Raw genomic sequence first — 15000 nt, 5'->3', positions numbered from 1 at the left:
GAGAAGTACTATGTGCAGTGTTACTCAAGCGAGAGGCATGTTTGGTCTGTATGTCGGTGCTTTTAGCAGTTGAAACACTACACTTGGTTGGGCACTTGGGTGCAATTCAGGTCCTATACAAAGATATGGCCAGTTGAACTGCACCTTTACTGTGTTTACCATCTTCAGAATGGCAAGGAAATAGGAACTATGAAACCCACCTGTTACACTTTCAGCATTTTTGCACCATTTGGAAATAGTATATTCAGCCAAACAGTGAAGGCAAATTGAGGATTTAGAAATAGGAAAGTATAATAAGGGTAATGCAGTATTTAGGAGGGTATGATAATGAAGATAGTATTGTACCTAGGAAAAGTTTGAACGTATTTTCTTTTCATGTAGTGTAATTTTATTATTTTATAACTAATATTTGGAAATATTACACAGTGCACAGCATTTATTTTAGTCTTGGGCACATACAGCAAAAAAAAAAAAAAAGCTCAGATATCTAAACTGGTTAAAATATCTTTAAAATATTTTCTTATCAAGCAAGTATTTTTTTAACATTGCTAGTAATGACAAGAGAAAGTAATGTTAGTGGTGGCTTAGAACAATGCATGTAAAGTTAGAATTCCATTGAAGCTATGGCCATGTGTACAAGCGAACAGTTAAGTAAGCAAGGTCTGTGGTGCTTTGTCATCCATTTTTAACTGTTTCTATCCAAAGACCATACAGAAGTTGATAGATTATACAGGTAATATGATTATCAAATATATTTGACCTGTGGGGGGCTGTTACTATTTTCCACCATGTGTGTGTAATAATTTACCTCATTATTGTTCTTTAAAGAAAATAAGCATTGCATGGCATCATTTGGAAAAGGAAAAAAAATTAAGCGTAACTTGTAGCTCAACACTAAGCAGCCTGAGTTGTGCCTTGGACTCCACAGGTTAAAACCATGTGAAAGAAAAGGTGATTTGTAGTGATACGTAAAGAAAAAAAAAGATCAGTCCTGTTTTATTAAACAGGTTAGACAGTCTTGTGAATTTAAGATAAATTTTTGAGTAATTCCAACATATCACAAAAACATGAAAAATCAGATATTACCACTAAGGGGTCTTCCATAATTTTCATCATTATCACAAGTCTACAAGACTTTTGAGCAAGCCCCCTCCTCCCTGAAAAGTGTATGTTAGCGGTCCAAAAATGATGATGGATCAAGGTATCCCTATCTATATGTGGATTCATATTATGTGATTCTATGAAAAAATGAATGGAAAATAAATCCATGTCTTGCTATATTGTTTTTTCACTGTATTAGAATAAAGTCTGATGACAGGACAATACGAAGAGCCTGTAGATTTTTTTTCTGTTGGCTGTTAGTTTGTTCTTCTCTAAGACTACAGATGGTTTGATGCAAATGAAGTGTTTAAAGCAAAGTTGAAATATTTTCACATGTTTAAATAAGTCAAACATGAAAATTGCTAAAACCAATCTGGTTTAAAATGATATTTTGTGGCAAACTGAACATCATGGCAGGAATTTCATCTGATGTCACTTCAGCTGGGTCTTCCAGCTGGGCATCAACAAAGTCAGAGCCACAGTCCCATAGAGTGACTAAACATCAGCCCTGCAACACACTCCCATGAATAGTTGTATACATTTTAGATAAATAAAGTTTACAGGTTCAGTGTTACATTTTCTTAAGTTATACATCTAATACATTTTCTATTGAGATGCAAGTGCATTTTTTGTTGTTGAATGTTGTAATACTATTGGCTTAATAATGTACTTATTGTACAGCTGAACATTACTAATGAGACCAACATCTAGACTGAGCAATTTTGGTCTTAATAGAGGGGTGACCCTAGTACTGAGGTTCAGGGTGTTGAGTCAGTCAAACCTCAAATATTGCATATTGTTTTATTGTGATCTTATTTGTATGAAAAGTCCTTTATCATTTTTATCAGTATTTATTTTTATATGAAGCAAAAGCAAAACCATAGAATTACTAGCATATTTTATTTGAAAAAGATATAAAGCATGAGAAATGCAATATTACATCACTAACTAGAAGTTTTAAACATTTAACAATGGCAAAATTAATGCATACATATACAGAATTGTTAAGAGTCTCTGGGTCATAAAAAAGTCTGATGGATGTCTCTGTAATGTTGAAGAAACAGCAACGGTCTCAAACTGAGATTCCATTTCATGGAGAGGAAGGAGCAGATCCTTCAGGTTGCGGTCAGTGCCAGAATGTTTGTATCTCACAGATCATGGACATGGCTTGGAACACACTGATTACTGTTGATTTTACTGGCTTTGACACTGGCTCCTCTGGTTCTGGGTCTAGGTTTTGTTCCTCAGCTACACACTCCTCCCAGCCCTCAGTGTAGTCTTCGCAGATCTGTGTGGTCGGTTAATTGGGGTTCAGTTGGCATTTCAAACTGTAAACATTGTCCGTTGTCCGCAACACTGGGGTGCCTTTGGGACCGGGGTTGTAATTGATAGGATTATTTAGTATTTAATTCCAGTCTGGCCAAATCTAGTGTTAATTTTGGGATGTCCGCGGTACTGTGGTTGCCCAGTAGATGAGGTTCCACTGTATATTGTTTTATGCAGTGCAGTAAACAAGAAAGTAATGCAGGGAATCCTATAATCATGACTCTGACCTTATGCGCTGTAACTGTAATCTAATACTTATCCATTTATTATAGTGTATGGTTAAATTTTATCATTTATATGTTTTCTTTATCATCTAATGTTTAGAAAATGCCAGAATTGCTTCTATGGAAAAATGGCATGCCCTGCTAGCAACACTGACGTGGCACGAAATTTGAAACATTGTGGCTGCTGATTTGCCCACTAACGGATTATCATTTTTCACTTTCAAAAAATAGTATACCTAGTCTTAACCCCCTCCCCTTGCGTATGGTTTGTACACTTGTGATAATGATGAAAATTATGGATGACCCCTAAATGTATTACAAGATTAATTCTATTTCTCCTGGTTACTCATACATTCTTTTTAAAAATCTTTTCAGGGAGTTAAGGAGTCTACATATCAATGGACTAGAAAATATTAGAGACATCCAGTTACTGTGCTTACTGCTTGAAGACATTTTACCAGAAATTAAGATAGTTGGAATTGATTATATGGACACATCAAGTTTACAAAAATCAACGGTTAATGAAGATCAGTTATTATAAACTTCTCTCTCTAAAGCTGTGGAATTTGTTGCAAGGCTCCAGATAGCCGAGTTAGTGGCTCTCTGTTGAGGTTTTATTTTGAGTATTTTGAAAATCCTATTTTTGATTATTGGTGTGTAACAAGTACTACCAAACTCTTTTCCTCTAAAGCTATTTATGAATTTAAAAGAAAGCAAGGAAATTGTCATCCTGCAATTATGTAAAGTAGAAAATTGGTTTTATATAAATGTAGGCCACCTATGTGGCGATTTTGCAAAATTTGTGAATATTGCTGCTTTATACTGTAAGATATAGGAGTAATAAGTACATTTAGGTTGTGTTTTATATTGTATATAAAAGAATCTGCTGTAAATATTCCTACAAAGGGCTGTGTGTTGTAATCGAATCAACTAACTAAAATGTAATGAGAATCTCTTGATTACAAAAAGAATTAAAGAATGGAAAAAGTCATTAATATTACAGGCAGATATGTCCATATGGATAGTCTTAAAAAATATATTGATATTCTGCTATGGATTGAAGAGAAATGTTACAAAAACTTGATATTGATGCAGTGTGGAAAAGCACAAAAATATGCAGAATTAAGGTTTTTTGATGCAGAGAAATTTAATAAATGGCAATAGTGACTGTAAATATTGTATATATTTTTTTTCACTTGGATTAAATAGGCCACTGACTTAAGTTTGATTGTATAGCCTATTATTGATAACTTCAGTGGGCACAGCTGTTGTTTTACCCATGAAGTGTAATCCACAACTCAGTCTAGAGGGTAGCTGAATGAGAGCCATATCTCAGGATGTGCTTAAAAAAAGGAAGGAAAAAAGACACACCAAAAGAAAAGTCACGGTATTATCCTCAAAATATGTGGGAGAAAGGTGATAATTTCACACTGGGATGGGCATAAAAAGGCACTCTGGTTGAGTTTAAGCCTCTGCTTATTAGTGGACCTATACAGGTACACAATGCATATTTTTCTTTTCCCAAAATACATCCTCTATGTGCCTAACCTGGTCATGACCTTCAGATTGTTCTGCAGTCATGCACATTTGCCAATTGTGGTGGCTTCCTTAATGCACTTTATAGAATTGCATTGCCTACAATTTTTCCTCTAGATACTCATGTGACTGTCTCTCCCTCTATTCCTTTCCCTTCTAACTGTATCTCCCAGTAACTCTTCTACTCCTAACCATCCCATCTCTGCTCCCTCTATCTTTCAGTCAATTTCTTTTGCTATTGTAAATTCAGATACTCCAGTCTCTACCACTTCCCTGGTGCTTACCTCTTTCTCACTTAATTTGTTACAACAGGTAATCTCAACATTCTTTTCATATCACTTTGTCTCTTACAACTACCTCTTCTGCTCTATGGATATCTGCCTCTTCATTTCTCAGACTCTTCCAACCAACTCCCATCCAGACACTCTTAGAGGACATCCTAAACTTCCTAAACATGACCCTAGAGAATGCTCCTCTCCCTCATCCACACTCCAGTTCTTTACTCCTATTCCCTTTACATTCAAAGTGCCAAAATCCCCTCCTCCATGTACATCTCTCATTCCTTTCCCATTACCCATTTTACTCCCTTTTCTGTTCACAGGACTCCCCCCACCCCACCCATACCCTTCGTTGCTGTGGGGTGGGTGGGCCCAAGAGATGGAGACTGGGACCCAATGCTTGGGATCACCCCTGGCATGGATCTCAGACCTCGACTTCACTAATTTTGCATGGTCTTTTCTTCTTCCCCTTTCCATCTTTCTCTTCTGCAACCCCTTCTATTATCCACTTCCTAAGGTGTGAGAGCCGTGTTGAAAGGATGAAAGGCTGACTTTGTGCCAGTTATGAACGGTCTGGGGGAGCCATTGGCATGGTATTCCCCTTTAATTGTCTAACCCTTACCTTTCAAAGAATCCTAAGGAGTGGACTGTTTCTCTCCCCAACATACTCCAAGCTTATCATGGCTAGTAATGAAGATTTATAACCTTATTAGGGGCACTGTGGCCTGTCCCTTTACCAACTAGCCCCACAGATTTAAATTCCCCAATGCTTTAACCCCAGACTCTCCTTTGACTACGACCCAGAACACTACTACAACTACTGTCTCCTCCTCAATATCTATTACCACTCAACCTCTAGTAAATATTTTTCCTCTCCCACCATCCTCTACTTCATCTCTTTCACCCCTAAAACTTTCATCATCTAACCGCACCCCTCCCTTGTTACTACTCTACAGCCTAATATTATTCACCTCTTAAGGGGGGTACACAATTGTTTCATTTCCACGTACTGTATCATCGTTGCGTGTCATCAAGAGATAAGTTACGGTGTAACAGGGTATTGTACCCACTTGTCGCGTATCATCATTCCGTGGTGCAACAGTGTCATTCAGTTTCTTTGTGATCATAGCCAAGAGTGCAAATGTGCAGTTGGTTGCGGCCGCGTGTATTTTTATTCATGAAAATCAAGTCAGTAAAATGAAAAATTCTAAAAAAAAAGTCCACGACAACACTGAATGTATAATGGGACTATGCCAAGCTACCCGACCACACAAGGGTTAATGAGTTGTGTATCATTCCTTTGATCTGACAGCAAAAGACCGACAAATGGCGGATCAAGCCTGTTGTGTATGTTTGCATCATATTTTGACACGCAACGGTGCAATGCTATCCCGTCCACACTGCTACGCAACGATGATACGATACGTGCAACAAGTGTGTACGCGTCTTTAGGAGTACTCCCTCTTTCATGCATCACAACCTTTTTACATCCCCCACCTCTACATACAAACCTTTAGAGTACTTTGTTTAGCCTAGCCAAATGGGATCAGTTTTTCTTGATCCCCTTACTCTGACAACTCTCTCTTCTAAAAACAAGTAAGCAAAGTACCCTTCTTCTGATGATACACCATTCCCCCTAGAGGGCACTGTAAGTTCTCCACCAATATTGCCAAGATTACTCTCTATAGACATGGCCAACCTCTTAATGTTTATATTGGTTGAGTCAATCTATCCCCATCAATTTCAAGATTGTTGGCGTCTAGGCCACCCTGCCATACATCACCGCACAACATGATACCCTCTGTGCCCAACGCGGTCATGATTGATCAAACTGCTCTGCACAATTACGCACATGTGCCAAGTGTATTTTATAAGGGTTGCCCTACCTACCAGTTTGTGTCTGGGCTGGCAATTCTCAGATTCAGTCTTTGTCTCACTTTATGCAAGGCCAGACAGGAAGCATTAGAGAAGTTTTTTCTCTTACTCCATACTCCAATACTGTCCTTTGCTCTGCCCCTCTCCCTCCCTTCCAAGGTGTTTCCACATTCTCCAGCATCTTTTACTCATCTCATTTCTACCCTGCTTTCTCCCTCTTCCAGTTAGATTCTATTGCCATTCTAAATCTAGACACCCCAAACTCTATTATTCCAGATACTTCCTTGGTACCTATCCCTCTTCCTCCTCGCTCAACTCACAACACAAGAAAAGCTAAATGTTCTACCCCATTATCTATTACCGCTTCCTTACCTAATTCAACCCTCCCTCTCCTCCGCAAATGCCTGTCCCTTCTTCTAGCCCTCATAAGAAAACTTTGCTTCTCAGACCTCCCAACCAATTGCACCAAAAATTCTTGAAGACATTCAAAACTATCTAATCAAGACCCAGAATAACATGTATCCATCGTTAAATCTCTCTGCCCTCATTGCCTTCACACACAAAGTAACTGCTGACATCTATCATCCAACCCATATTCCTCCCACTCCTTCCCAACATCCTGTCCCCCCTACATCACCCATCTTCCTTCCCCATTATCACTTCAACTTAACCATGGATATAAATGACTTACAACAACCCTCATCCTTGAACTCTCTTCCACCTGACTTTTCTCTCCTTAAACTCATCTGATCCCCCTTAAACTTCCTTTTCTCCTTTTGCTAATTCCTATCTTTAAGGACTTCTTTATTTGACAATTTACTTATCCTATCTACCCCCACCCCTCCTTATCCCTTCCAACACCATACTATCCTGAACTGCTATACATTACATGTAGCACATATTATTGTCAATTAACCTCATTCTAACCTTTCACTACTCCACCTTTCCATAGTGCTGTATGATCTATAATGTCTAGCACATTTATTTAGGTTTGTAACCTTTAACCACAAGACCCCTTTGTCCTAATGAGCACTTGCTTCATGTCACCACAAAACCGATGGGCAAACCAAGGGACCATGTATACACAAGGGTGCAACGCATACTTTTCCAGGTAAATGGACAAAGTCTGTCTGGCACCATTCGATCCTGTGGACAGGGAATACATACATCAAAATTTGATGTATTGATCAAACTGCTCAGCATTTTGTTACCAACTCTATGTACAAATTCCTATCAAATAATGTTATGGAAGGAAAACTGTTGCTGACAAAGATTGCTCTCAGTTTTAAAGAATTGTAGTTTTATTCCTCACTTGTGTTCTGAAGTGTGCAGTGTTTCCCTAAAATATAAAAATGACCCATCACAACATAATCACCCCACAGATAGTGTCAGAGCTCCAGTGAAAATGGTCAATAGTTATAACAAAATAAATGTGCTAGAATGTCATATAGCACCATAGAAAGGTGCTACAGTTAAAGTGGTAAAGAGAGGGGTTGATTAAATGTGCTACATGTCAAAAGTCGTATAGCAATTCAGGAAGGTAGGAAATAACAAGGGTAATAAGATCAATGCTGTCAAAGGAAGAAGTGTGGGATTCTGCAAGGGTATTAGTTGGGCAAGGTAGGATTAGCAAAAGGGAAAATGAGTTTAAAGATGATTAGATCAGTTTCAGGGGAAAAAATACAAGAGGGAGAGAATCCAGGTAAGTGGGTTGTTGTAACATAGGGTCACATGTGTGTGTATCCAGGGGAAATTGGAAGGAATAATAAGGAGAGGGGGAGTGATATAATTGAAGCAGGGGAGGGATGGGATGTGTTTGGAGGGAGTGGGAAAAAGGGGTGCAGGGGGAACACAAGTGGGTTAATGGTTAAAGCAAAATAAATGTGCTAGACATCTAAGGTCATATGGCACTATAGGAAGGTATAGTAAAGGGTGATGACAGGTGATAGTTGCTATGCGTCAACTATGTAATGTTGAAAGGTTGAAGATGGGTAAGGGACTTGATGAGGGAATGGGTTATGCTGGTTTAGGTAAGGGATTATATCAAGTGAAGGCTATATATGCATCTGAGGAAGGAGAACAGGTTGTCAAGGCAGAAACTGAGATTCTGTAACAATGTCTGATATGTTGGGAGGTCGGTGAAGCGAGGATAGGTGGGGGAAAGCAGAGGTACGGTAGTAAAGTGTGGGCAGGACAACAATATGTGGAACTGAAAGAGGGATATTACATAGGGGTCATTGAAGTGGGTCAGAGTGTGACATTAGATAGGCATGTGTGGCCAATACGTAAGCGTGCGAGGGCTTACGTATTGGCTCTGGTGAAATGGAGCTGACCAAAAGAACACTGAGTGGGATAATGAATGGATGTCGATAGTTACTTTAACTGTAGAAAGAATGGGAACTGGAGGATGGATGAGGTTTAGGCATGTTATCTTTGGCAATGGTGAAGATATTTTATTTATTGAGCACATTCAAAATATAACAATAGGGAGAGGTTTATGGGCAAAGCCCTCATGCAAGGAAGTTTTTGGTTCATAGAACAATGTTGGTGGATTCCCAGAATGGTTAATGGCCAAAAACAAATGTGCCAGACATCAAAAGTCATACAGCACTATGATAAAATATTGCAGCAACAAGGGTAATGGCAAGGTAACATTTTGGACAAAATCGTTTGGATGTCAAAGGCTGCAGAGCGCTGTAGGTCAGTATGGCAGTAAAAAGGGTAAAGAGGGAAGAGCAAAACGAGTAAAAAGGCTGTTCAGGACTGATAAAGCCAGCTGTTCATTCTTTCAGCATGGATTCTCACACCTTCGGAAGTGGACGAAAGGGGATTAACAAAAGAAACAGGGAAAGTTAATGGTTAATGGTGAAAAGCGAAATAAATGTGCTAGACATCTAAGGTCATATAGCACTATAGGAAAGTATAGTAAAGGGTGATGTCAAGTGATAGTTGCTATGCGTCAACTATCTAGAGTAATGTTGGAAAGCTGATGATGGGTAAGGGTGTTCATGAGGGAAAGGGTTATGGTAGTTTAGGCAAGGGAATTAGATCAAGTAGAGGATATTCATGCATCTGAGGAAAGAGAACAGGTTGTTATAAGCAGCAAGGATATGACGTAGGTCTGGTCTGAGAGAAAAGAAACCGCGAATATTCCAATGTAGGAGAGCTATATCTTAGTTATTTTATGAGTGAAAGCGTCGGTACGTGTTGGGGAATCTGGGGGGGGAAGGAGCTAGAGGGTGTTGTAACATGAGTGATTCCCGTATGTATCCGGGAGGGAGAATGTGCATATAGTTGGAGTTGAAAGGGGTAGGTTGTGTTGGGAAGGACTAGGAGGAAGGGGTGTAGGGGTGCTGTGAGTAAGAGGGGGATGGATTTCAGAAGGATGGGTATCGGGAGGATGGATATCGTTGGTGGACGGAATTGAGGGGGTTAGGTTGTGTTGAGGGAAGAGGAGGAAGGGGTGTAGGGGAATACGAGTAGGAGGGGTATGAATATCGGCAATCACTTCAAGTGTGGAGGGAGCATGAGTTATGGGATCTTGTGTCTCAAGCATATAGCTTTGAATGTCTTCCATAGTTTCTGCAGTGGAGTTTGTTGGAGAGTTTTGTAGGACAAAGGTTTTCTTATGAGGGGGGGAAGAGGAGACTGGTATTTGAGGAGTAAAGGTAAAGATAGGTGGAGGTGAGTGTGCGGTAGGGGAAGAAGTGGAACATTTTGTCTGTCTACTGCGGGTAGTGCAGGGAGGGAGGGGTGATGGTGTTGGGGCTGTAGTTGAGATTGGGGTGTCTGGATTTAGAGTGGCAAAAGAATTTGACTAGGGGAGGTTGAATGTAGAAGTGGAAGTGGAAGTGGTGAAAGTGGGGAAATAAGTAGGTATAGGGGAGGGTGTAGGTACATCTTGAGGTATCTGAGAACTGTTACCTCAGACTCGAACTTGTAAGTGGGACAGCCTCTATAAAATACATTATGGGGGCCACTGCAGTTAGCACATGTGCGTGTTTGTTTGATCTGTTATGACCGGGTTGGGCACAGAGGGGGCATTGGTCTGTGGAACGGCAATGTTTGGCAGGATGTCCAAATCGCCAACAATCTTGACATTGACGGGGGGGAGGTTGGTATGGTTGAACAGGGAGGGATTGTCCACCAATGTAGATACGAATGGGAAGGTCATGTGTACCAAGTAATTTTAGCAATGTTGGTGGGTTTCTTTCTATGACCTCTAGGAGGAATGGAGTAGCAATGTACTGATATCACATCCTGGTCTTTGAGGCAGCCGAGCAAGTCTTCTCCACAATCTGACCAATCTTTGGTATCAACTGGGCAGTTTGCTGGGGAGACCGTTCCGGTACAAGTATTAAGAGTTAGATGAGGTTCTGCAGGGATGTGGTTACCAGAGAGATCAGTTTTGATAATGCAAGTGCTTCAGCTTCAGATCTGACTGTTACGAGACGGGAGCAATTGCATCAGGTATGGAAAGGGACTGCCTACATGTTTTTGGAGACAATGTTGAAAGAGAAGAGTTGCCTGAGTAAGGAGCTGTAGGGGGGATCACGAAAAATCAGTCCCATTTAGCTGGGCTAAATAGAGTATACAAGATATTTGCAGGGTTGGTGGTGATAGAAGGACGGGGGCGTGTGGAAGCGGAAGTGTTGTGGGGGATAGTATTATGGAGAGATGGAGAATAAGGCTGTAAGGTAGTAATAAGGGAGGTTTGGGTGTTTGCTGAACAAGGTTGTGGGGGTAGAGTTGATGAATTTGGGGAAGTTGGAAGGGTAGGAATGTTTTCTGGAGATCGAGTCTCTGCTTGGGAGGGTAATACACTAGTTGATGGATGAAGTTGAGAAGTGAGTAGTAGTCCTCATCGTGTTCAGAGTCGTGGTCAAAGGAGAACCTGGGGCCGGGGAGCCGGGAGAGTTTGAATCGGTGGGGCTATTTGATGAATGGGCAAGCCCCATTGCCTCTAATATGGGTATTACTACTTCATTACTGGCCATGGGAAGCCTTGGCTATGTTGGGGAAATATGCAAGTCTCAGGACCTCAGGGTCCCCTTGAGAGGTAAGGGCTAAACAACAAAACAGGGGAATATTGTGCCAATGGTTGCCTCAGGCCGTTCAAGACTGGCACAAAGTCAGCTTTTCATCCATTTAGCATGGCTCTTACACTTTAGGAAGTAGATAGTAGAAGGGGTTGGAAAAGGGACGGAAATGAGAGAGCTGGAGGGAGAAAAGACCATGCAAAATTAGTCGAGTTGAGGACTGAGGCCCTAGGCAAGGGAGATACCTGCATTAGATCTTATTCTCCGTCTCCTAAGCTCCCCCCCCCTTTCAACACTGCTCTCACACCTTAGGAAGTGGAGGAGGTGTTAGAGAAGAGAAGGAAAAGGAAAGGGGAATAAATTACCTTTCAAAATTAGGAGTTGAGGGCCAAGGTCCATGGCAGCATTAAGAAAAAATATAGTCACATGTAAAATGTGCATGCCTTGGTTTCAAGTTATGTTTACATACAGATGGCTCCATATGGGCTTGGTCAGTAAGTTATTAATTGCTATTGGTATTTAACAGGATTACAACTTAAAGTTAATATAAATAAAACTGACATTACAAGCATTAGATTTTTTTCCAAAATATCAAAGAAAGGGTTGAAATAGGCACCTGACAGTAATGGTTTAAGCTGCCTGCAGTTTGATATTGCTCATATTTGATTCAACAAACCGAATTTATTATTTAAATGGATTGATAAAATTGAATAACTTGTGATGCATTTTCTTATTACTTGTATTTTCACATTCACATAACTAGAACTATCTACTGTCATTTTATAATGTTGGGTAAATGATGTATGAAACAAGTTGTAATACATTTTACCAAGAACTTCAGTGTCATACTAAATCAACAACTTCCTCAATCTTCAAGAACTACCAGTGGTAACACCCAACTGCCTTCACATTACCAAAATATACTTTGGGCAAACTGACATGTTGCAGCCACCCAGAGCATTTAAATCTAAAGCATTAATTCTAAGCTTCATTTCTTGGCTGTCCAGGTTAATGACAGTGAAATAATACTAATTATTTTTATTGATTTTTTTATTTCATAGGGAGTTGAATTAATCCAGCTGAAAAAGAAGAAAAGTATTTTAGCATTGTTTCTGCATATTTTCATTAGTTTCAGAGCAAAACTTGTAAAATGCATAAAATATATAATCCAAAGTGGTTTGTATTGAAATATTTCATGATATAGCACAATATTTATACACTACTTTCTATTCTCAAATCTATATTTATCAATCACACCAAACTCTTTGCAAATGATCATTTAATTCTAAAAATGTCAAAAACCACTGAAAATTTGTAATGGCTACATAGGATATGTTAAGGACCGTTGTTTACTATACATGAACATGTAACTTTAAAAAACATTTAGTTTTGCCCTTATAGCCTCCTCACCTTCTTGAAGCCAATGTCTCCGCTGTACTCTCTGAAGCACTGACGGCACATCATGAGAGAGTACTTTCTGATCAGACCATGACGGTTAGAGCAGGACCGGCTGGAAGAGTACAAGCAAAATTAACAATCTGAAGGTAAAAGTAGTTCATCTATACAGGTATTACAGCTTCGGCAAATTGCATATTTGTAAAGGACAAAATTTGTTCTTGTCGGTAAAGATAGAATTTGCAAATATTAATGGCAAAATCAGAAGAAAGAAGAGATTGTGGAAAGCACAGCCCACAATTTAGGTATATATGTATGTATGAACTCAATCCTCCTGTTTCAACTATATAAATCAAAGGAATATAACTTGCAAATTTGAAAATAATGGCATAGCTAAGCACTAACACTGATCACACTTAAGGTATGACAATCATAAAAGGCCTAACACCTGATAAATACAAGAGATTCTCATGGCACTTCAGCAAAGGCCAACATTCCTCTAAAATTTATTGAGAAAGATGAACTATATGACCAGTCCTGTAAATTATTAACAAAAAATTACTTTGTTACAGCAATATGCAAATGACTTAAAGTTTCACATACAGCCCTTACAAGACAAATATAGAAACAAAAAACATATATATACACACACACACATACAAGTTGAGGATAATTACGTATAGGCAGAAAACTGAAACCTAATCAAAATATTGAATATTCACTAATTGAACAAGTTGAGGAGTTTCCCCCCGAATTAGGGGCAAAAGACATATGCATATTTGCACTGGAATTTCTAAAAGCTTTATGCTGCAACAAACTGCATGCAAAACTTTATAAAAACCTTTCTGTACATCAAATGCATGTGACAAGTCACCAGAGCCAATAGTCTTACGTAAAATATAAACCAATCATATGCCACAGGTATGTATATTGGACAAGTAGAGAAAATGTACCAACTTTTCCAAATTTGATCAAGGTAGCAACAATTGTATTAGAATCTCAAAATCAAAGGTAATTGTTACCGAGATAAACATTCAAAGTTATTGGTACAGGTAAATTTCCTGAACCGCCTTTTAGATAAAAAAAACATATGCAAGCAACTGAGGGATTCTAACTCATATTGAATGTACTTTAATTTGAACAAAGTTAATGGACACAAGTCTCAGAGCCTGTTATGTTAAGCCCACTGTTACACAATTGAAAATTTGATCATGAAACCAAGTAGCGTAGATTGGAGTTTTTGTTCTGAAGTAACCCAAAATTGGTTACAAAATCAAAATTCAATAGGAGGTCCCAGTGTAATTGTTGAAGTCAACGAGAAACTGCTTGTGTGGTCAGAGTATAACAGAAGCAGACAGTTGAGCCAGGTGCAGGTCTTTGGAGGTATTGAGCATGTCAGTAAAAAGAAATTCACTGTCCCACTCCTGGACATTGACCGGAGTGCAGACACTCATACCCCTATTTAAGAAATAAACCTAAACACTGATGGATGGGCTGCCTACAAAAACCTACATCGTGGTTACAAACATCAGTATTAATAACTTGGAAACTTTGTAGACCCATACGACCTACAAATCCATACACAGAACACTGACACATTGTGGTACGACATGTAAGTGGGTCAAATGCCCCAGCATTAAGTCCGAGTTTCTGCCAAAACACATCGTGTGATAGTTATCAATTTTTTTACTGAATCGCTGTTGCATTCTCTTTTCATCCAAGAGGCAATGTTATAACCACCGCAAGGCGGGGTTCAACAGGACCAGCCCATCAGCCCCAGTTCCTCTTTATGAGGGTAGTTCAACCGAGTGAATGAAAATAGGTAAGAATTCACAATCTGTATTGACATTTCTGCGCACTTGTTTCATCATCCGTCTGTAGATCCGTCCACGCAATGACAAATTGATGTTCTCCATGCATGAAAAAATGTAATATTGGAAAATCTATGCAGTAGGACCGCAAATTGAAGATGATATTCTTGTAGAGGACAAAAAGTAATAGTGGTTGGTACAAGAAATAATCTGCAGGCATGAATGGTAACGCGTTAAATAAAGGAAAAAGGTCGTGGAAAGCATCGCTCACAGCCTAAGTCAACTCGGCACTCCAGGGGTTAAGTCCACTCCCTCAGTGCGAAAGAATAGGTTGCCGTGCAGTGGAGACGTAGGTGTGCAGAAGGACAGAAGACGGTGTGCGAGCAACCGAGCGAGTGGACTTGGCCACTGGAAC

The 15000-nt window shown here is 39.5% G+C and overlaps 1 protein-coding gene across 2 annotated transcripts in view; it reads left to right on the top strand.

Annotated features, from left to right (window-relative positions):
• LOC113820474 (distal membrane-arm assembly complex protein 2) overlaps positions 1–3865 on the top strand; it is an 11827-nt gene extending 7962 nt beyond the window's left edge. For both annotated transcript variants that reach the window (XM_027372796.2, XM_027372797.2), the window contains exon 6: positions 3027–3865. In XM_027372796.2, coding sequence (XP_027228597.1) covers positions 3027–3192 — 166 coding nt within the window. In that variant the 3' untranslated portion in view covers positions 3193–3865. The remainder of the gene's footprint in view (positions 1–3026) is intronic.
• Positions 3866–15000: the final 11135 nt, after the last annotated feature.

The sequence above is a fragment of the Penaeus vannamei genome, chromosome 40, assembly GCF_042767895.1.
Source record: "Penaeus vannamei isolate JL-2024 chromosome 40, ASM4276789v1, whole genome shotgun sequence".
Classification (NCBI taxonomy): domain Eukaryota; kingdom Metazoa; phylum Arthropoda; class Malacostraca; order Decapoda; family Penaeidae; genus Penaeus; species Penaeus vannamei.
This window is presented reverse-complemented; position numbering and strand designations above follow the sequence as displayed.